This window comes from Oryzias latipes, chromosome 10 (assembly GCF_002234675.1).
Source record: "Oryzias latipes chromosome 10, ASM223467v1".
Lineage (NCBI taxonomy): Eukaryota > Metazoa > Chordata > Actinopteri > Beloniformes > Adrianichthyidae > Oryzias > Oryzias latipes.
The window spans coordinates 3,741,670-3,764,850 of record NC_019868.2 but is presented as its reverse complement, the minus strand read 5'-3'; the positions used below and the strand labels follow the sequence as shown (position 1 = coordinate 3,764,850).

Below are 23,181 nucleotides of genomic sequence, written 5' to 3'. Positions count from 1 at the left end.
ATCGTGAAGTAGGCCCTCTGATGTAGTCAGTAAACTGCAGTGTTGCACAATCACACACTCTTCTGGTTGTTTCCTTGAAGCCCATTCCGGGTCTGCTGCAGGTATTGACCCAAACACAACAGAGGTTTCCCATCTGAAATGCTGAGGTTGAAATGAAGACGTTGTAAAGCTCTAGTACGAACAAAGCCAGGTCTTCCTCTTCATCCTAAAACTGAGGTCATGGAGGGACCAGCAGAGCATCTGCTCCAGAACCACAGGGATCCTTCATGCCGCGCTGCTCTGGTCTTCATGGTTCTCAAGAAAGTGTCTTCACTTTCTCCCTGTTCAGTTCCCCACATTCAGATGATGAAGACCTCCACCAGAGAACACAACCCGACGAAGAACTGATCAAATGAACAAACCGAGACAAGGCGAGTTAAACCCAATGAGGACACTTTAATAACAGTTGGTGACACTCGATGCTGAATAAAGACCCAGTGACTGATAGCTTCATCATCATCATCATGGTTCCACACAAACAAGCACAGACAGACGAGGACAGCAGCAGTGTCCCTCCAGACATCTTCAAGTCACTTCAGAGATAGTATTCAGTTGAAGGATTATAGATTGAATAGCAATTTTATATGGATTATTATATGCAGGTTAATTTAGAAGCAGTTTAATACATTTGGAGGGAGCAGTCAGCTATTTCAGGAAACCTTCTGCAGAAACCCAAGCGTGATGGAGACGAGCCAAACATCATCAGGATCTCCTCTTGATGGCTCCATCCCAGCTCAGACATCACCTGGAGTAATTGAGGGAGGGGGGTCTGTGTTAGAAGAAGAGGAGTCCAGCAATGATCCACAGACATGAGGCTGATGGTGAGTGGACTGCAGTCTGGAGAGTCCTGCTGACCGCGTTTTCATGAACCTGCCTTCATCCGACCTCACTCAGCTTCGGCTTTCTCCGTTGGATGTGTGGGTTTGGGGATCAGGGATCGTTCTCTGACGGTTTCCGTGCCTCGGCTTCTGTTGAAGATGCAATGTGAAGCTTGCCTGTTTAAGTTTAGCTGTTGAGTTCATGATGGCTGAACCCTGCAGGGATATCTGATGTCCGCAGGACTACAAGTGAACAAGAACATCCGGGAAGTTCTGGCAGCTTCATTACTTATGTAGGAGAAGGAGGAGGATATGGCAGGCTTTTCATTCTTTCCTTGTATCCATATGAGGCCTGAAAACCCAGAAAAGCACCCTGAGGAACTCCACATGCTGCAAACGACGTGTTACAGCAGGCTTACTGAAATGCTGGACTGTCCCTTTAAATCTAAATACCTCCATGTCTACAACCTGTTCTCCCTGAAGGGAATTAACACTGATAAAGATAATGTTAATACATCCAGATCTTTGTCCAAGACCACTCTGGTTCTGGTTTCCACGTGATTAGGGGGAATAAGCTCACTATGTATGTACAGATGAGGATGTTAATCAAAGAACCACCCATCCCTCATCAGACAGTCAGGGGTTCAGGCTGATTCCAGCTCAACACAGAACACCGGAAAGGAGGGATGGATTTTTTTTCTGGGTTCAGATTTCTGCTGAGGTTCTGCTCGAGCTGCTCCAGTTTCAGACACACAACTTTGAACTTGTTTTCCAGCAAGAGAACGGGACTTAAAGCACAACAGGACCCGTGTAACGGCCGGGGGCACTTCTGTGGGCTTGAAAAGTTCCACAAAAATGGATCCTAAAGCTCTCCAGAAAGTAATAAAACATCTAAATAAACTCAAAAAAGAAAAAAATCTCCAGGAGCAACAAGACTCCAGAAGTCATTTTGGTAGCATCTTCCACAACAACAGCTTTAAGAAGCCATGGTTCTCCTAAACAATTTAAATACGATTTGAAAGAGAAAAATAGAATTTTTCCTGTTTTTATGACAAGCCTCTCGAACAGAAACATGGTCTTTTGGGATCAAAGAAGAATTTCAGAAAGGTGATCAATTCTCCCTCAGCATGACAAACATCCAAAAACTCTTTTTCTGGACTGCAATTACTTTGGGCAACAAAAAGTACTGTTCCACTGAGTCTAAACATGAGAGCAGAACCTTCTGTGGGAGAGCCTAACATCTCAATGGAGCTTCTTTCCCCTGAAAAATGCAGTGAAAACCTTCCAAAGATCTCTGTTGAAAGTCCTGACATTTAGGGGAACGATGAAAAACAGAAGAAGGGCTGTGAGAACTCAAAGGCAATGTCAACATTTCATGATATTTAGAGTTTTTGAGGTACCTTGGATGTCCAGGAAACAGCAGGTTTCCTTATTCGATGTTTTCTCACAACATTCTAGAGCTGGACTGAGGGTCAGATTTGGTTGGTTTGGTTCTGGTGGGTCTGGACTCGGTGCCTCTCATCTTAATGTTTTCAGGGAGCAGTTTTTGAACAAAACAAATCCAGACCAAACTGTCACCAAGATCCAGCACACTGCGTCTGCGGCAAGAAGGAATTCTGGTGGAAACACCGAGTCCAAAACCAGGTTGTTGTTTTTAGAACTTTCCGGTACACCACGTGACCAACAAACAGGCTGTTCCTGTGTCCACACAGGTGCTCCAGTCTGGTGCCGGGTGCCCCTGTGGCGGGTCTCAGGACTTGTTGTCCTCATAAAGGTCCAGTGAGGCCTGGATGTCCGGCAGCTCCATTTCTGACACGGCGCTGCGGCCAGACCCCGAGTTCCGGTTGAAGAAGTGACCGCCACCTGAAGCAACAGAAGCAAGACGGGCTTAGTTTCACTAAACAACCAGGTCTTTATGGCAGACAGAAACAGCTGGAGCGTCTCTGACGTCTGCTGAGTAATGAAGCCTTAGAAAGCAGAGCTCAACACGGTGACAAACCGCAGAACTTCCATTATCTGTGCATCAATGCTCACAGCAGCATTCAAGTCCTGTAAAGCTTAGATGATTATTATCAACATGCTTCCTGTTTCCAGTAGGTGGTGCTGTAAGAATTATGAGCACCAACGAACTGAATCTGAGACTGTGCATGACAAAGTTTGGTCTGGCTCTGCAGCTGCTTTTGTTGTCATTTTTCCACCGCTTTTTTTAAAAAAGAACTTTATTTTCTGTTTAAAGCCACACACTTTTTTTACTTTTTATTTATTTAACATTTTTTTAACCAGGATAAAATAAACTCATTGAGATTAAAAATCTCTTTTGCAAGAGCTTCCTGGAAAAGAGGCAGCAGCACAACAATAACACACATTTCTCATTTACACTCACACTCAATCAACATAAAAAGGCGTACTTAAATGAAGGATTTGCTGTTTGATAGCTTTATCTCACGTTAATTTAAAAGTAAATTGAAAGAGTCCAGAGAAAATCTTTCTGGAGTTCAATCCAAAACTGTGCTGCAGCAAATCTAAAAGCCTTTTTTCCCATCTCTGTGCACACTCTGGGCTGGGCCACAAGCTCCCTGCTCTGCTCCATTCTGATGCATCCACTCGCAGTGGGTACATCCATGAAGGCCGTTGTTTTCCTCGTCTGAGCTGGAATCTGGATCTAAACTGGACGTGTAAAAGGGATGATGAGAAATGAGCAAAGGCTTACTCCATGCCAACAGTCCCGCCCAATAGTCAGAGGTGAGTTTCTAATGAACTCCTGCTGCTCTGCAGAAAATATGTCCAAGGAAACGAAAAAAATGGCACAATCATAATTAAAGAACCGCTGGGAATGCTTTGATTAAAGTGGGAATTTAAACTCAGAATGTGGTTCAACATTCTCATCTTTGATCTGCTTGACTGAGATTTTCTTCACTTTCTGCTGAGGTGAAGCATTAATCTTACCTGTGACCGCGACTGTGATGTCTGCAGGAGTTCTGGGCGTGGCCACATAGTATGGCGGGCTGAGTGGCTCCAGGCTGATGGAAGGCTGCATGCTGTCACTCAATGGCGCCCTCTGGCTGCCAGAAGGCTGACTGACACCCAGACGCTCCACATCCAAGACAACACTGTCCATGCAGGGGAGGGTCGTCTGCGGGCGGAGGCAGAATCAGCAGGCGCTTACACGTGTGTGATTGCTGAGGCCAGACATGACGCTGTGATGTCAGAAGAGACTCACCATGATGCCCAGAGCTTTCAGGATGTTGAGTTTGCACATGGGGCAGGTGCAGTGTTCGTTCAACCAGGGGTCCACACACACTTTGTGGAAAACGTGTCTGAGTGAGACAGAAGAGAGTGACGGTGACAGAATACTTCACCATGAAATGCCACAGAGAAGTCTAACTGCACAAATGAACATAAACATGGAGTTCACATTGAGAGGAGAAATACTCAAATGTTTGAAGCAACGTCTGGTACTTTGGTTCAAACTGCGACGGACTTACTTGCACGGCAGGATCCGGACCACATCATTCAGCTGGTACGCTTCGATGCACACCGCACAGTGGTTGAAGTCCGGATCCGTCTCCTTGAACACACACATGCAGGTGCGTGCAAGCACACACAAAGAGGACAGGTAAACTGACAACTTTCCAGACAAAGTCGTGCACATCTTCTTTGATTTGTTGGTGGTCAGAAGGTAATTCTGGATTACTGGTTCTGGTTATGTGGTCAGAGCTGCCCTCTGCTGTTCGAGTCCCTCAAACAGCTTCTGCGTGAGGTTGTGTGTGTGTGTGTGTGTGTGGGGCGGGTTACCTTGTCTCCTTTCTTAACCGTCCTCGTGGTCAGCTTCCCGATGGCTTTCTTGGCTGCATCGCCGAGGCGGCGCTGACACAGAAGTGAGGAAATGTTAAACATTAACACAAAGCTCCAAGACACATCAAAAAGCTCCGCCCACATCTAGCATCAGGTGATGTGCCCTTGTGCTCTGCTGAACACAACATCTGATCTCCAGTGAGGTTCACAAAAACTCCACAATACGGTCAGATAAATGTTTTTAATACATTCAGACTGAAAACGTTCATATATCTGATTTCAATACTATTTCTGAGATCTTGTCTATGACCTGGAACAGATTTTTTTAAGGATCGTCATTTTTAAAAACGTTCTATTTGGTTTCATGTCAGCTAGACTGCACAGCTCAGAATGACCTCAGGTTCAATGCAGAGACACTGCTGACCCTCCAGTCTTTTAAATAGACTTCATGATGGGGTTTGGTCTTTTTCTACTGTTTTTATGTTCTATATTACACAAATAGACTTCCTATTAGAGTAACTACATTCTGCTCAAAAAGCAGATAAATCTAATCCATTATTATTATTATACGGACGCAGTGATTGATCCGAGTCAGTCTGAATCATTATTTCTATGGCAACCACTCACCCCAATAAGGAGTGAGTTTGATGATAGTCCACACCCCTACCAATGGAAAGCATGCTCATGGGAATCTGTCAATCAAACAGTCTGAACGTTGGATGTCAGACCACATGAACAAAAGAAGAGGATTAGCACATGTATTTATAAAAGTTTACATTCTTTCCTTGTATCTATTTGGAGTACCGGGGGGGGGGGAGGCTCAGTCCAGTTCTCCCAGTTCTCACATACAGTCAATGAGGCCAACATAGCAAAGCTGTTCATGCTGTTCTCACTCTCTCCTAATATAAATGTAAAAGGTTTACTTCACTGCTTAAGGATATTTTATTGCACATCAATTTTACTGAAGTGTGTTTTGATGTTTTAGAGTATTTTTTATTAGATAGTTTTCTATCGACGTCTACAGTGTCTGCTGACTTCAGAAAACCTAAATCTAGATGGTGAATTCTTTGCTGTACCTCTTATTGGTGTTTTACATTCTGTGGGTTTAGTTTAGTTTTTTTACCTGTGAGTGCATTTATACACTGACTCTGATGTCACCCTGCGGATTCTGCATGGAGACCGGCGTATTTACTGTGGTTGCTCTACCCCCATCCCAACAATATTCTGGACATGCCGATCGCATGGGACAAAGTAAAGTTTGAAGCTCTGTTGGCTCCACTGTCCATCTAAAATGCATCTCTGTAAATCTGTGGAAAATAAAGCTCTAACAAAATCAAAATGAATGATTAAAAACACTTTAGCTTTCCACAGGTGACATAAATAAAACAATAAACAAACACTGAAAAGATCAATAAAACTAGACTTTAAATAGATTGATTTTTTTGTCTAAATTCTGACTTTTTCACATGGACATTAACAGGAAATTGTTCCCTTTTAAAACCGGCCTCTAGTGGTCTTTTCAAGAACTGCACCCTTTGGTACTTTCCATGTTAAATGTTATTGAGGTAAAGAATGAAGCATGAAAGATTCCTGACAGGAGTAAGAAATGCAGCGGCTGCTTTCACCTGGTTCAGCTCTGATGTTGCTGAGCACGTTGTGGTTTTATTATTTGCTCAGCAGAGCAGAGGCAGCTAGCACACTCCACATCATCACATCAGAGTGTTCGATCAGCTTTTAAACATTTACTTTTGCTCTGCGTTGGTATTGATTATTTGTACAGCACATACACAACCCCATCTGTCGTAGCACATCTGTCAGGTGATTAAAGATGTCTGTGTGAACATGATGGAAGGAGTTTCGATCCATCAGCAGCCCTGCTCTGAGCTCCTCGTCTCAGAACTCATTACCACCAGAACCCATAAACATGAAATATCCCTAATGATGAAATAAACAGCTAAACAAAGCCTAAACTAATCATAATTAATTCAACCTATTACCCTAACTTGAGACAAAAAAATTAGTGGGAAAAGTGCATTTGACGATTTTCAGTTTTGACTTTTTTGTCAGAATTGTTTATGCCTCACTATTCCATGGACCGGTACTCTGTAAGTGCTTTCTTCTTTGCAGGTTTGGTCTTTGTTTTGTCCACACTAAAGCTGTTTTCATCTGTTGGTCCTTAAATTTTGTTAAAGTTCACCTGAACTCTGATTTGAACCAAAAAAAGAGAACTCTGGTCCTCTAGAGCAGTGTGTGCCGCGGCACACTGGGAGATGGTCAGGTGTGCCGTGAGAAATTGCCCTCATTAACTGATCTAAAAGCAATTACCATCTCCAGGAAATCAGCTCTTTGTTCATCCAAACAGGCCCTGATAAAACACTGAGAAGTTAAGATATGAAATATTATAAAATTATTTTTTCTTTGTGTTTATTTAATTCTATTAAAGACATTTTGATAAGAATAACGGGATACCGCAATTTAGCTGCAGCTATAACTGTGTAAGGAAAAGTCCCGCCCCTTTAACTGTCTCCACCAATCATTCTTGAAGGCTTAATCACATGTCATCAGTCTGACCAATCAGAAGTGGTTAAAGTATTCACTTCCTTGTTTCGATTTAGCGCAAAAAAGTCTCTCTGTTCTAACAAAAATACCAGCTAAAGCTCGTCTTTAGCGGTGTAGCTTTGCACAGAATCTGGTATCAGACTGGAACAAGTGAACAGAATCATGAAGCTCAAAGACGCTGGTCTTTTTGCGGTCGGCAGATTACGGGCACTACATCTCCCATGATGCAGTAAAGTGACTGTCTTAGCGCACAATGAGTCTCTCCTCTCAACATCTTAAAACAACGAACACACATCAAACAGTTTTTGAATCTTTTGACTTAATTTTTAATACATCTTTTAGAAAAAAACAGCTGCAGCTTCCAGCGTTTTCTGCAACAATTATCACAAAAATGCATGTGAGATTGCAGAGCGGCTGGAAATCAATACAGACTGAGCTTTTTCTTTTTTTTTATTTATCTATTTTTTTGGATGCTGGTGTGCCGCGGGATTTTTGTCAAGGTTAAAGTGTGCCGTGGCTCAAAAAAGGTTGAAAAACACTGCTCTAGAGAACAAGGATCTGAGTTTACTTGCAAATGAACTCTGGTGCGGTTTGCTTCAGTGTGAATGTAGATGGGCTGTGGGTCTAATTACCTGGCTGCGGTCACGGGCGCTGCTGAAACGTATCTTCTGGATGAAATAGAAGATGAGCCAGGCTGAGGAGATGATCATGAGGACGATAAAGGAGATAGAGACAAAGACCAACGAGCCGCGGTTGATGTTTTTGGTGGAACTGCGCTGACCCACAACTACAGAGACCAAGACCGTGAAGTTCCGCTCTAAGTGCGCCAGGATCTCTTTTCCATACGCATCAGTGATCATCACCGCCACTATCTCTCCAGTACCTGCAAACATTAGCACACAACATTTGCTTTCTGCTGATGTCATCCCAACATTACTGGCTGACTAACAAATCTCCGTCTACACTGAATTCAATAAATCAGGAGTCTCAATCTCAATTTACCCAGAGGCCAGTGGAGGCAGAGTCTGGAGTTATGTGACAACGCTGCAGTTCTGCAGCAGTGGTGCTTTGGTGTGAATTAGAGGTTAGCCTAGCCATGACACGTCAGCCCTATTGAGGAGTGACGAGAGGGAGCTTTCTAAATGGCCCTGTCAGAGGCCCATTCCCTTTGTGGGCCATACTGATAATATACTTTCATATCAAGTTTGGGGTCACAAAATAAACTTCTGGGGGCTGTAACTGTCGCGTGGGCTGTAAGTTTGAGAACCCTGCATTAAACCAATAACTCAGCGCATCTTGCCCAAACTATGTTTGCTGGAGTTCCACATTGTAGTCAGAACTGGAAGAGGGGGGTTTTCAGGAAGCTCATAGTTTTCAAACTTTTACCAATGGTGTCTAACTCAGCTTGGCCTAAAAACCTACGTTAGTTTGTCCTATTGTGCATTCACCACATGCAAGAGAGGCCTTTTGGTTTGGGTGCAATGCAGATGGAAGGCAATCGAAAGTAAAGGCCTGCCCTTGACATAACAATGGTCAGTGACTGAAAGCAGCAAAGGAACCTTAACTAATTTGAGGGGTACCAACTAAAGTTGGACTACCTTCTTAGTTCTTTTGTCATCAAGCATGGGCTGTGTCTCTCCTTTTTAAAAAGGATTTTTTTTTTTTGGTATTGGTTGATTCGATTTGATTCTGCTTTAGACAGATCGATGTGGTTCAATCTTATGAATAGAAATTAATTCATTGATTCATTGATTGATTGTTACACTGTCATTTCCTGTCATTTGCTTCTCCTAATGTCAGTTTAGATCAGTTAAGCAGTTTTTGGAGTAGCTGGATGGGATGCTAGGGGTTGCACCCATTGAGGACAAGAGCTGAGTAAGAAGGAAGAACTCAACTTAGAGTCAGTATAAGATGATAACTTCACCTAAGGCCATGAACTATGAACTGTTAACAAACCAACAAAATCACCAAGACATAATTAGTGGAAATGAGCTTCCTTACAGGGTCACTTTAGAGACAAAGCTAAGCCATCCAAACAAAGGTAGATCTGCTATCCATAAATGTCAAGAAGAACTAGGTGAGACGGGTTTTGACATCTAGTAAGAATGTAACCTAGACACCTTCCTATTGAGGTGTTAAGAGGATCTACAACTAGGAAGCCCAGGAAATGCTGGACAGCAGTCTTTTTAGCTGCATTGGAACACTTTAGTCTTCAAAGAGAGCTGCAGGAATTGGTCAGGTGGAGGTCTGGAGATCCCTGCTCCCCCTACGACCTTGACCCTCAACAAAGTGGACAAAAGAAATCCAAGAGCCTTTCACTTCAAAGGGTTGGAATGGTGTTTGAGCCTATGATTCATGGAGCTATGAGACCACAAAGACCTGCAAATCAAACTGTCCTGACTCTGCCCTTTACTGAGGGTCTCAGGTTTTTAACCAAACCTGTCCTCTGCTATTGCTGAAGGTTAGACTTAATGATGTGGTAAACAAGCATCCATCACTTTTGAGTCTCTAAAAAGAAACAAACCCACAAACAGAACTTGGTTTTAAGTTGTCCGGACCTAAAAACCAGAGATGCAAATGAATTCTCAAAACTCAAAACTGTTCCTTCCCACATCCCTGTGCGAAAAAAGGCAGCTTCAGTCTGGAAGTCTGTTGACACAGTTGCCCTGCTCCAGACTTTTGCTCCAACCCTACTGAGATCCCAGGCTGACCTAAACGGCAGACAAAAGAATACGAAATATAGAAGTTGGAATCTTCCACCTGCATGTCATATATGCGCTCGCTTGAAGGAGGTTATCAACCTCACACTTTCCAACAAACTCTGCTGAACCCCCCCCCCCCCCCCCCCTGCTGTCTGAAACAGGGGAGCTGAAGGTCATGTCTGTACAGATACAAGCAGGTGACGTATCTTAGTGCCATTTCATCTATACCTTCTTTCCTCATCGTGTCCTCAGACCATGTCTGACTGTTCTTTATTGTGTTTCCATGGTAACTGCCTCCTGTTCTTTGTGGATGTAGAATAAACTCTAGTTGTGATTATAACTTCCTCCTGTTTGCAATTCAGCCAACAAAGTCATCTCTACCTCACACATACAAGCAAGCCCGCACACATACACACGCCTGCCCGCACACATACACACGCCTGCCCGCACGCACACAGTGGGGTCACAATGACCTCATCAATGACAGTCGCCTATATTTAGCCTCATTGATCGGCAGGAAGCCGTAGCTCACGCCCTCCATCCTCTGCATCCCTATGCCTCCTCTGCCCTCATCATCTGGTTCTTAAAAAACAAACTGGAGGTTGGATTTTATGAAAAACACAATTTAAAAAGCTGAGATCAGCTCTTAAACCTTTGAGATGCTACATCAGTATGAAGTGATGTTCTAGTTTTGAAAAAAGTTCTCACAGTGACTGCACGTCACATGATTCACATAAAGATAACCTCTGTTTTGAAAACGTTCATAATCTAGCTGTTCTCCTTAATGCAAAAGTTCAAAAAGTTTTATCAACATAAAGACAGCAAGACAAACATTCAATCTTTAGAGGACTTCAAAGTAAGATGTTCTTGGATTTCTATTGTCCACTTTGGTGAGGGTCAAGGTCATGGGTCTACTTAATTTCCCTCCGGGGATCAATAAAGTCCTATCTTATCTTATCTTATCTTATCTTATCTTATCTTATCTTATCTTATCTTATCATAGGGGACGCAGGGATCCTCAGACCTCCACCTGAACAATTATGGTGTTTGATCAAGTTTGTGACTAATATGATCACCTATTTGATCTATTCTGTGATCCTGTCTGGGATAAGTTAGTGATCTTGCGTGTGATTAGTCTGGGAACATGCTTGTGATCTGTTTTCTGCAGTGATCTGTCTGTGATCTGGCTTTTGAATGAGAAGGGTTGCTTGTGTTGGTGGATGGTTTGGACCTTCATGACCCATCTTGACGGTTTTCTCCGTGGAGTTGTTGTAGATGAGGACTGCTGTGGCATTGTAGGCAGCTGCCTTCAGGATCTTCTCTTTAAAGGTACAGTTGCCTCTCTGTAACAGCGCCACCCAGTGCACAGTCCGAGGAGGAACCAGGAAGTGGGTGTTTGGATCACAGCCCTGGCGGTCCACAACTATAAACACAAAGCCAGAGTTGAATAAAGGATGAGTTCTTGATCTGCCTTGCTAGCTAAAATGAAATCTACACAAAAAATAAGCTTATAATTCAATTTCCTAAGTGTAACACAAATATATCTTCATTGTTGATCAGTCAAAACAAAAATTCCACATTAAAACTATATGGTAGATTTTATTAGTGATTGTCAGGCAGCCGAGATGATCAAAATGTAAAAATCCTTCTTCATAAAAAAAAATTGTTTTTAAACTGAACTGTAACTCTTCTGCTATTTTTTCTAATTATAACATAAAATCAATGACTATTTGCATGTGTTGTTATTTCACTCAAAAAAATGTACAACACAAAACACTGTTATGTTCTCTGCTGCAAATACACTGTCAGAGAAACCTCACCTGTTCACACCTGCAGGTACCTGAGCATCTATGAGGACCTTCCAGGAAGTGGATAGGAAGTATTTCTTGACAGTTTTCGGTAATTATAACCTGGATGATATGAATACTGAAGAGCTCCTCCAGATACTGGAAAACATTCAGCCTCTCTGAACTAAACCAGCTGGAAATTATACAATTATAGGTGTCTAGAAAATTAAAGTGCCACCTTTTTTACCTCCCTATATCTATAACTCTAGCTGCATCGTGGGAAAAAAACTATTACACAACATATAAGCAGAAAGAAAGTAACTCTATCTGGAGTTTTACTGAAGCACTTTTGATCCCAGATGAGTTTTCGGACAAAGCAGTTTGAAATCGTCCGTTTAGATGTCAGTTAAGGTACCCATACTCACTAACCGGTCATGCGCGGAGTAAGGCAGCGTCTACTTCCCATCATCCCTTTGTTTACACTGTTTCCCGCTTGCTTACAGCTTCTCACACCCCCAATCTAACATTAGTGGTGCAATAAAACTGACAAGCATTATTGAAACTGCTGATCTACTGGGATTTCAACACCATCTCTAGGGTTTACAGAGAATGGTCCGAAAAAGAGAAAATATTCAGTGAGCGGCAGTTCTGTGGTCAGAAATGTTTTCTTGATGTCAGAGGCCACACCAGGCATCACTCTTGTCAGCTAAGAACAGGAAACTGAGGCTACAATTCACACAGAATCACCAAAACTGGACAATAGAAGATTGAAAAAAATGTTGTCTGGTCTGATGAGTCTCCATTTCTGCTGCTTCATTTGGATGGTAGAGTCAGAATTTGGACATCAACAATAATTGAGCATGGTTTCAACACCACAGCCTACCTGAGTATTGTTGCTGACCATGTCCATCCCTTTCTGACCACAGTGTACCGTCTTCTGATGGCTACTTCCAGCAGGATAAGGCACCGTGTCCTAAAGCTGGAATCATCTCAGACTGGTTCCTTCAACATGACAATGAGTTCACTGAACTCAAATGACCTCCACAGTCACCAGATCTCAACCCAATAGAGAACCTTTGGGTTGTGATAGAACAGAAGATCGACATCATGGATGTGCAGCCAACAAATCTGCAGCAACTGTGTGATGCTGTCATGTACATATGGACCAAACTCTGAGGAATGTTTCCAGTACCTTGTTGAATCTGTGCCACCAAGGATTAAGGCAGTTCTGAAGGCAAAAGGGGGTCCAACCCGATACTAGCTAGATGGACCTAATGAAGTGGCCGATGAGCGTACGTCTCCCATCAGGAGAAAAATGCCACAAGAAGATGCTAAAAACACCAAAATCACCATTTCTATTGGAGTGGGTCTTTAACTGTAACTGCAACAAAGAGGTATTAAACTATTAGGTGTTTGTTACAGACATTTGAAAGACGCGGATTGGTTTAAATAATGACTGCGTTAAAGAAAAAAGGATCTGAGCGGCTTCATGTGACGCTGCAGTTTGGAGCTGCAGACCCGCGCAGCAGCTGCAGTGTCCTTGTAAAGGCTGACTGTAACCGGACACTTCAGGGCAGAGACACACAATCCCTCATCCTCCAGCAGCCTCTGCAGCAGCTCACCAGAGGCGCACACACAAACGCAAAAACAGACGGTAGCCGTGTCCACAAAAACAACACACATAGCTGCAGCACAGCCACAATCCACCAAAACACACCTGCAGCTAACATCCAAAAAACAAACAAACATAAAAATCCCTTCCACGCACACACATGTTTACTTGCACACACAAACCTGAGCATGCTCAGAGTATGTGGGGGAATTTCATCTACTTGTACTGAACTGGACCACTGATCTGGTCTTGTCTGGAGTGAGCTGACAGACTCACAGCATCGGTGGTCCTGGTCACACAGAGAAACATCCACAAAGGTCTGCAGCTGAGGGCTTGGCAGGAAGATTCAAGACTTCAGCTGCTCCTCTGACGGATCTGGAGGAAACCTGTTCTCTTTACAGACGGCTGTCTGCTGATCTGTTTCTTTGTACCTGAGTTGTTACGTCAATGTGACAGTCCTGTCTCCGGTCAGATCAAAGATCCAGTTCATCTAACCTCTCCAAATCTGTGCTTCCATGTGGGGATGTTAATGTCCAGTTCATTTTAGATAATGAGCACACTTATACGCTGTGGATAGATCGAGCTCCATGGTCCCAGTCTGTGAGGTGACGCTTCATTTTGCTAACTTGCTTATTTCTGTGTTACAACTACCGTACATCCTGTTTCTTTGACCAAAGCTTTTCCATAAGACCTACAGCTTCTTTCTGGAAGACTTGTGGCTCATAGCATAAGCAGACGTGAAGAGGACTCTCTCAGTAAGAGATGTGGTCAAACCAGACATGTTTTTGTCAGAGACACAGGAGGCGGAACTGAAGATGGACGTGGACTTTGCTTAAGTCCAGTCCATTTAGATCAACATTACTGATGAAGAGAAAGGGATTAGGACATGCTGAATCCCCCTGAATTTTCAAAATAAAACATAATGTGGGAACACAGGTAAACTTGTGACTGGTGAATGGACATTGAGGTAGAACAAAGCCACTTCTGATTGGCTATTGATCTTTAAAAAAGTTGTTGATCAGATGAATATGAGGTATTTTGACCACTGCTGGCTTAGTTTACATAATCCTTCTTCAGTTTAACAAGAAACTGAATTGTGCTTGATTTCTAGTCTCTGTGGGACTCCAACAAGTATTTTATAGAAAACACTGAGATTTTAAGAAGAGGGATCTTTGTGATCTTATTGTGTCGAAAGAATCCTTTAGGACAAACTCGACTCACTGACTTAGAGGAAAACAGTCTTCCTTTGTTTATCGCGGGGGTTACGTTCTCAAAATTACCGGTGATCGATGAAATCCGCAAAGTAGGATTACAGATGTTTTAAGGCTGTAAAACTCCCCCCTCAACACTTTATAGGCTTTCTTCAGACAGACATGAACATGTCCACACTTTTCTCTCTTGTTTAAACTCTCAAAGTTAAAATCTTCATAGAAAAGTATTACAGAATGAAAACAGAGATGTGATCACAGTGAAGATTTATGCAGATTTGGCAAACCAAACACATCCTGTACTGTCTAGAGACACAGCACGGCGGAGATTGATTGACAAGGTCAACAGCCAATCAGAAAGCAGAACAGAGAGCGCTGTAAAAAAAGACAAAAAACGGTCCCAAACAAAATTCACAAAACTGCAAGACTGCAAAAGCTGAACCGCGATATAACAAGGGACCACTGTACTATGTTGCTCTCTGGAGGTGCAAGCTTAAGAGAGATGGAAAGTCTAAGGACTTTCCATCTAGAAAAGGAACTGCTGCTGTTTGTAGATCTTTGTTCTGCTGCATAACCCAAGTGCTTTTGAGCCTGACCTCATGAACACCAACTAGTTTAAAAACTTTATCTCGACAAGAAAAATTGTATTACAGTGTTCTCTCGTTATATAGCAGTTCACCATTTTTTTCTGCAAATGTGCGTGCTTTTTTTTTACAGTGTATTGTTTTGAACTGTCAATCTCCTCCGTGCTGAGTTTCCTGTACAGAATGTGTTCAGTTTGTGAAATGTACGCAAGTCTTCAAAAATCTGAAGATGTTCATGTCTGTCTGAGAAAAGTGGATAAAGTGTGTAGTCAGGAGTTTTACAGCCTTCAAATATCTGTAATACTTGTAAAAATAATTCAATTAAATAATTGACTACTTTGCAGAATTTGCCTATTGCGAACTATTTTTAGATAACTGCCAACATTAATGAGGGACCACTGTAACTAAATCAAAAACAGAAAAAAATGTTTAAATATTCTACACATCAAATCAAATACCAAAATAGAAAATTGAGTTTCTGCAGTAGTGCTGGTGTGAATGCTGACGCTGCAAACGCTGAAGCAAACGGCTAAATGAGCTAACCAAGCTGAAGCTTGCTCAAACACGAAAAAACATGCAAAAGAATGAAAAAGTTGCAAAGTATTTTGTTGCTGTTTCCAAGCTAAAGAAAGTTCAAAACTGTTTGAAAAAACAGCAACATAAAAATACTTGCTGGAAGGCCAAACGCCACAATCACTGCTTTGAAAAATGGTGAAAGTTTCAAGTTTTTTATCAGCTCTGAAAGCCAAGAATCATGTCCCAGTATTTTAAACAGATGTTAACAAAATGCAAGAAAAATCTGCATGAAAAACGAATACAGTAAATTATTATAATTAGTAAATGTAAAAGGAGTTCAAATAAACAGTTCTTATAATTTTGCATGTTATTTTTAAATGTTAAAAAGTAATTTATTGTTGGCTATTCTGTTGATTAAAAATGAGAAGCATTTGTCAAACATCTAATAGACTTTAAAGTCAAACTCTCAGTAACAGCAAAATGCTGTCTGACCTGACCTGATCTACTGTCCTAGGAGGTTTCTGTTACAAGTACCTACATGTATGACTGAGCTAAGTATGGCCTACAGAAAGTACACAGAAGGTACTTCTGTTCACAACTGCTGATGCCAGTTAAAGTGTTGAACTTCACTGCATGAAACAACGGTAAATAGAGGATAATTTCCAAAAACATGATGACTGACCCAGATGACCGGCAGCAGGTGGGCTGGGTTTCTGGAAGACCAGCAGGATGCCAGCCACCCAGGCCTGGAGCGCCACACCAGCCTTTGATGTTCTCGGTCAAAATTCTCTAACAAGACTCAAGATGCATTCACACCCAACGCATCCAGTTTCAATGTTAACTCAGAATACAGATGCCATCAGAGGTCCTGCAGCATGATTTGAGCGACAGGCACAGCATGGCGGACTGGTGGCTGAGTCGTTCAGGCGATGAAGCAAAAATTCTGACGTGCGTCCTCAAATATCTGAACTTTGGGGAGGAATTCATGTCTCGCTTTGGCCCGTGACGTGCTGATGATGTGATCAGTGGGCGGAGTCTAACACCAACATGGAGGAGAATCTGTTTTTTCTCTCACTGAACTTCATCATATTCTTCTTATTTGTATTGAGAGAATAGTAAAAAGTTCCTCTAATTCTTGTATTTATTTTTTGCCTCCTCTGACTAATATGGGACAGCAAGTCATCAAACTGGGTCACAGAGAGACAGAAGTGAAAGCGTCCGTCATTCAGACGTAGCTCCTGCAGTAGATGGTGAAGCTCTCCGTACTGTTAGAGTCTCTGAATGATCTGATGAATCCAGACCGATTACTTTTGCCCATGTAAACGCGGCTCATAGCCGCGTTTACATGGGCAAAAGTAATCGGAATGAACGCCTGATCGGAAAGAAAATGCGTCATGTAAACGCGCCATTCAGAATACTCTGCCCCGATCAGACTCGTTCGGATCAGAATTTCTTTCCGATCGAGATAGGTGGGTTATACCGATCGTTTATCCTATCGTGGAGCATGTAAACGGTCATTCCGATCGTGTGTCACTACTGCTCTGGTTTAAGTCACGCATAGACGGTGTTTCGCTGAGAGAAAAGCATTGGAGCGCATAGGGGACCGCTCTCGCCCCGCTGGCTCTCCCGTCTCTTTCACCCCTCACGAGGGAGGTACGGGGAAGGAGCTCTTCGTGCCCCCCGACGCTCACTCGGTCCACTGGCACCCGAGTGAGCAGAGGAGCTGGGTTAATAACTCCGTGTCTGAGGGGAGGAGGATGCTTGTTCGGTGTGCGTTTTTTTTGTTTTGTTTTGTTATGTGTGGGAGAATTCAGACTGCGAGGCGTTCCGCCGCTCTGGGTTAGCGGCTGAAGGACTCAGGAGAGCCGCCAGCTCACGCAGCCAGTTTGGGGAAGCAGAAATAAATGTCGCTCAGTCCTTTTCAACACTACTGCGCATGCCCAAATGATTCATTCCGACTGAAAGTGTGAGCCATGGGAACGTTTGTTCTAATCGGAAAAAGATTTTCTGATCCCATGTGAACGGGTGAATTTTAACCCGATCAAGATATTCTGCTCATGTAACCGCGGCTATGGAGACGTGATCACTGATGCTTTTGCAGAGCTATTCAAATAAATAAACCTGATCTCTAAACATCACCGTGTCTTCCATGCATCAACTGTATATGAGATACACAGATATACAGTCGATGCTTCTATTAAGCGATCAGGCTACTTTGGACAGTAGCTCCTCCCACAAGCTGTGAGTGCGTCAGGATTATGACCACACACACGCCAATGATATGTTTCATTATCATGACTTCCTTTGAGGTGGCCATACGAGCCTCAAGGAAACTGCAAGACACGCCTACGTTCCTTTCAAGATGCAGCCCGTCTGTTCTAGAACCCTCCATGGGACCGGACAACCCAAAACCCCACAGCACCTGTATGAGTCGACCCCCACACTGGTGCATGTGACTAAGGCATAAGGGTAGCTGGGAATCCCATACAAACCAATGGCTCCGTCTCAATTTTCACTCTCAGTAAACAAATATTAATATTTTTAAAACTGAATTACTAACTGAGACAAATGAAGTCTTGTCAGAATCCCAACGCCTTACGCCACCCCGTGTTCTGCTCTTGTGTCTGAGTTTAACTATGGTCTCACAATTGTAAGATAGTCACAAATAGGAAAGTAGCAGAAGTTTGTCTTGGAGAAAGAAGTGTTTGTTTCACAACTTGGAGAGTATGATTTGATGAGACTAGAGGCATTTTCTTACATTTTGTTAGTAAAAATCGTGACTCTGAGACAAACGGTATTGGAGTTCTAGCAGTTTATTGAGAAAAAGAAGTGTCCTCAAAAATCTCCTCTCCCAACTCTAAGCAATCATGTGATCACGGTGTATCTCTGGATCATTCCGCTCCATTGACTTCCATTATAAATCCAGAAATGATCTGAATGAAATTTGAACTGTAATTGTGTAAAAACCAAAAGGATGTTTTACAATCTGAATACAAGGGAAAAAACCCTGCAGAACATTTTAAAGTTGAATGGTTTCTCTAGGACTTAAAATATTTCTCCATTCATTCCTATGGACTGAAATTTCAGATATTTTAATTACTTCAAAACATATCAAAAATTAAACGTACAGGCAGTAATTTCCTGAACGAGTTCAACCAAAATAGCAGCAATAGATACAAATATGAAGGAGTTTCAATGTGTCATAGACATAGAGAAGTGGAAAAGCTTCAAGCATTCATCCATAAATCAGGACTGATGATCTAAAAGGAATAGACTCAGGAATCTGCAGCGTCACCCAGCCATGCAGGTGTGGATGCAGGTGTGGATGCAGGTGTGCGTGCAGGTGTGCGTGCAGGTGTGCATGCAGGTGTCTCCAGGTTTCCACTTGTACGTCTGTGTTTTGGGCTGCAGATGTGAGCTTATCAGATGTCCTTACCTCCATGATGTGGGGAGGGTGCGATGACGACACCCCTGGCATCCACTTTGGGGGAGTTCTGTCCGTATGTGCCGTCGTCTCTGCTCATCACGTGCACGGTGTTTCCTCGTGCGTCCAGCACGGTGGCGTTGACAGTGGCATCCACATTCTCCTCCAGCACCAGGTTCCTGTCGGAGCGTGCGGCTGACATTGAGTGAGCCAGGACCAGGATGTGGACCAGGACCAGGGTGGCGGGCATGGAGAGGCAGGTCCAGCTTTGAGCTGTCATGCTGAGCTTGCACTTACATCTAAACTATGAAAACATAAAAACACAAAAGTAACTTTGTCGTTCTCTTTAGTCTGTGCATGGATGACATCACTTCCTGTGCTGCAGGTGATTATGAACCCCCTTAACATATAGAATAAAGCTGTATCAGGCTACCAACACTCTCAATTTGATTCATTCTTACATGTTTCACTTAAATGGATTGGATTTTTCTGTGCTTTTCCAGACGCTCAAAGCACTTACCATGAGTTTCCATTATTCATACTCAGTGATGCTAAGTTGTTGATGTAGCCACAGCTGCCCTGGGGCAGACGGACGAAGACGTGGACGCCTACTGCCCCTCTGACCCTCACAGGGACATTCATATGCATTCACACATGGAGCCACACTGCAGGCACGGATGGTGAAGTGTCTTGCCCAAGGACACGACAGTTGCTCAACCCCCAAATGAGCCACTGCTGAATGCAGGATGGCTGGAAGTTTGTTAAATTCATGTGGCAGGAACCTGGATTGAGGACTCTTCCTCGCCCACTCTCAGCTCTCACGCTATGATCACACCGAGCATGTGACGTTCATGGTGTTCACACTGGACAAGCAGGAAGGGGCTCCTTCTTCTTCTTCTACTGTTTTCTAGCAAATGTCCACCATCTACTGTTGGCAGAGGCTTGGTGTGAACATTGACTGTGACAACAATGGAAAGCTCAACCCCTCCTTTCTCGTGTTCCCAAATAGGAAGGTCCACTAAATCCTGATACGGGCGCCGCCATGTTGAAACCAGACGACAGTGATTGGTCTGAGTCGCTCTGAGTCATCGTATCTATGGCAACTACTGTCACAATTGCCATAGATGCAATGACTCAGAGCGACTCCGACCAATCACTGTCGACTGGTTCCAACATGGCGGCGTCCGTATCAGGAAGCAATGGTGAGGGATTCTGTCTCATTGGCAAGAGCCGGAAGTGAGGCAGCTCCTATGGGTGAGGTCACACCTCAATTCGTCCGTTGTTTCTACAGTCATGGGTGCGAAATGCTAAAGAGGTGCATATCGCATGAATCTTGCCCCAGGCAAGGAAAGACTTGGTGTCATCGAATTGCCGACGGAAACAAACTGCAATTATGAATTTCTCCTTCGTGACCAATTTTCCAGCCTTCTGTTAATAAAAAAGGATGCCATCCATACGTCACTACCAAATCTGAGTCCCCGATTGGTCAAATTTGACCTGGTTTAACTGTCAAAGTGCACTCAATGGCCACATGTTTTGTACGTAGTCCGAAAACAGTTGTAGACATTGTGTAGCTACGCGTTTATGCGCGTTTCTAGACTTTTCATTAGAAGTGGATGATTGAATGTGTGTTGGGTGGTGTGAACGTAGCTTCAGAGGAGAACCTGCAGCTGTGTTTCTGATCCTCGTCCTGCTGCAAAACCCATCAAACCTTCAGTCTGAGATGCCAATCCTTCAGGATTTTTGGTAGACTGCAGAATTCATGGTTTAGTTACCTCAGTATTGAAGTAGCAAAACAGCCCCAAACCATCACACCACCGCCACCATATCTGACTGTTACTCTTTTTCTGAATGGCTGTATCTCGTGGGCCCTGAAATGAGCAGACTTCTTCTGGAAAATTGTACTTTAATCTGTAATAAACCTTCCTGTTCTTTGTGGAGTTTTTCGTTTTTTAATTCTTTAACATCTTCGGATGTTGGAGTCATGGATTCTAATCCTAACAGAGGCTGAGGGTGAGGCCTGCAGCTCTCTGGGTGTGGGTCTTTTAGGACCTTTTTATCCTAAAGAGGCTGATGCTCTTGAGGTCATTTAATAGATTTGTCCCTCCTGAGAAGGATCAAGGTTCTCTGGAGAGCCAAAGCTGCAGAAATGCTGTGACCTTTTCCAGTCAGTTCCTGGAATTCTTTGGATCACAGAGGGACGAGTCCAGCATCTGGGAATCGTCTGGTCTTCTTCAATTAGCGAAGCCGCTCCAGCTAACCTAGTGTTTGACAGAGAAGCGGCGTGGAACAGATGCGTGGCTGGAGGACCTCCACTCCCACAACATGATGATCAAACGTTCTGTCCTCACATGCAGACTAACATCGGGACCCTTCGGCTCTCCCCGCAGACATTCAGTCTCACCTCTGAGGCTCCAGGCTGCTGTCTCCGCTCGTGGCCTCTTTACTCCCTGGGTTCAGTCTTTCAGGTGCAGAAGGGACGCGGAGGACATAACCATGCCTCCACCCCCTCCCCCGGCGGCAAAGCAACACCTCAGACTCGGGGGCTGTCGGCGGTCACGCGCGCTCTGTTTAGATTCAGTTTAATTGGGCTCAGTTTCCGCCGCAGCACCGTCGGCGGGCGGCGGCAGCCTCATCCCGTCGCCCCGCTTTGTCTCTGCGTGTGCCTGCGGACGGACAGCCAGGCTCCGGCCTGCTCCGAACTGCTGCTCCGTCAGGCTGCGGGCGGGCTCGGCGGACTGCTGGGGAGAGAAGCCCGCATACTGCGGCTCGGTTCTGTTGTGATAACGGCGCGGTACCGCGGCTCGTGCACGTCTCCTCTCAGTTCGAGGTGCACCGCGCAGGCGCGGAACAACAAAAATGGGAAGCGGGCGGGCGTGCGTGTCATGGGGGGAGGGGGGCGCAGATGTTCAATTTTCAGCCAGACTTTACGTTTTGAAACTTGTATTTGCAATTTAGAAAAAGTTCTTTTCTTTTCAATAAAAGTAGAGCTTTATATTATGGATCAACAGGTTTTTGTTACAATTTTTCAGAAGAACATTTATTTTAAGTTGTCAATTTAGCATTTAAAAATATATCAATTGCTTTTTTTAATGTGAATGTAAGTCTGATTTCGACTGGACATGTGTTAATACTTGGAATTGATTAATCGATTCATCTAACCTGATTAATCTGAATTTAAAATGATTTCAAAATTAAAATAAATCTATTATGTCAATATTGGAAAATACCATTTGGATTGCGGCACAGTAGGTTTTATTTTACTACCATCACTGTGGACAACACACATGATTCGTGTGGAAAAACAACAGTGGGCTGAACTTTAGGAAACTAAAATGTGAATGGATTTGATATTCATTGTAGTTTACTTGTTTGTCTGGACACATTAGATTTAGATTAGATTAGATTAGATTAGATTCAACTTTATTGTCACTGCACATGTAGGTACAAGGCAACGAAATGCAGTTAGCATCTAACCAGAAGTGCAATAAGCAGTAAGTACAAAATAGAGGTCTATAATATGTACAATAACTATACAGGTAAGTATATGGACATAATTTACAGATATTAAATACCATTAGCACGATATACCGATAGTTGTACTATGAACATCCTATTCAGATGAGCTATGTAAAAGTGTATGAACACTATAGGCAGAACTATGAACATAGTTTACAGTATTGCAATGGACAGTAAAGTGCATAGAAAATATTACAATGTGCAGATGGATTATACAGTGTTCCTGGATGAGCAGACAGTAGTGCAAGTAATAACAAGTTACTGTTTTGCTTGTTGTGAATAAATAAATAATTCAGAATGTTGAGGAGGGGTGGAGTCTGTGGTCGTGTGGGGGGTGTTTTAGGGGTGTCAGACACATATTTCATTTACACTTGATGATCTGGAAGAAATCCATGAATCTGGAATTCTTCACTGTTCAGTAGCAGGAATTTCTCTGTGAGTCTCACTGGTTGAAGTTTTGGATAAAGTTGTTCTGGATCCCTTTTAGTTCAGTGAATCAGATCAAATCGTTCAAAATGAACCGATACAACTTAAATTGTTCGTCCTCCTCTTGGGTGGGGAGGAATGGCTTCTGCTCTTCACTGAACTTCCCACAGGGGGGGGGGCTTGGGGGCTTGA

General features: G+C 43.3%; 1 protein-coding gene across 4 annotated transcripts; it reads right to left on the bottom strand.

The window, feature by feature from the left end:
• Positions 1–415: 415 nt before the first annotated feature.
• On the bottom strand, positions 416–21,888 carry rnf130 (ring finger protein 130). 4 transcript variants are annotated; one of them, XM_023959535.1, is made up of 10 exons: positions 21,449–21,888; positions 21,204–21,305; positions 19,057–19,348; positions 11,145–11,336; positions 7,844–8,094; positions 4,653–4,724; positions 4,343–4,425; positions 4,078–4,174; positions 3,804–3,990; positions 416–2,720 (listed from the first exon to the last, which is right to left on the bottom strand). In XM_023959535.1, the coding sequence occupies exons 3-10, from the start codon at positions 19,322–19,324 to the stop codon at positions 2,608–2,610; spliced, it is 1,263 nt and encodes a 420-aa protein (XP_023815303.1). In that variant the 5' UTR covers positions 19,325–19,348; positions 21,204–21,305; positions 21,449–21,888; the 3' UTR covers positions 416–2,607. The 4 variants fall into 4 exon arrangements, with proteins under 4 accessions (XP_023815303.1, XP_023815304.1, XP_023815305.1 ...); XM_023959536.1 differs by having other exon boundaries at positions 19,057–19,343; XM_023959537.1 differs by lacking the exon at positions 21,204–21,305 and having other exon boundaries at positions 19,057–19,343.
• Between the last annotated feature and the right edge of the window lie 1,293 nt (positions 21,889–23,181).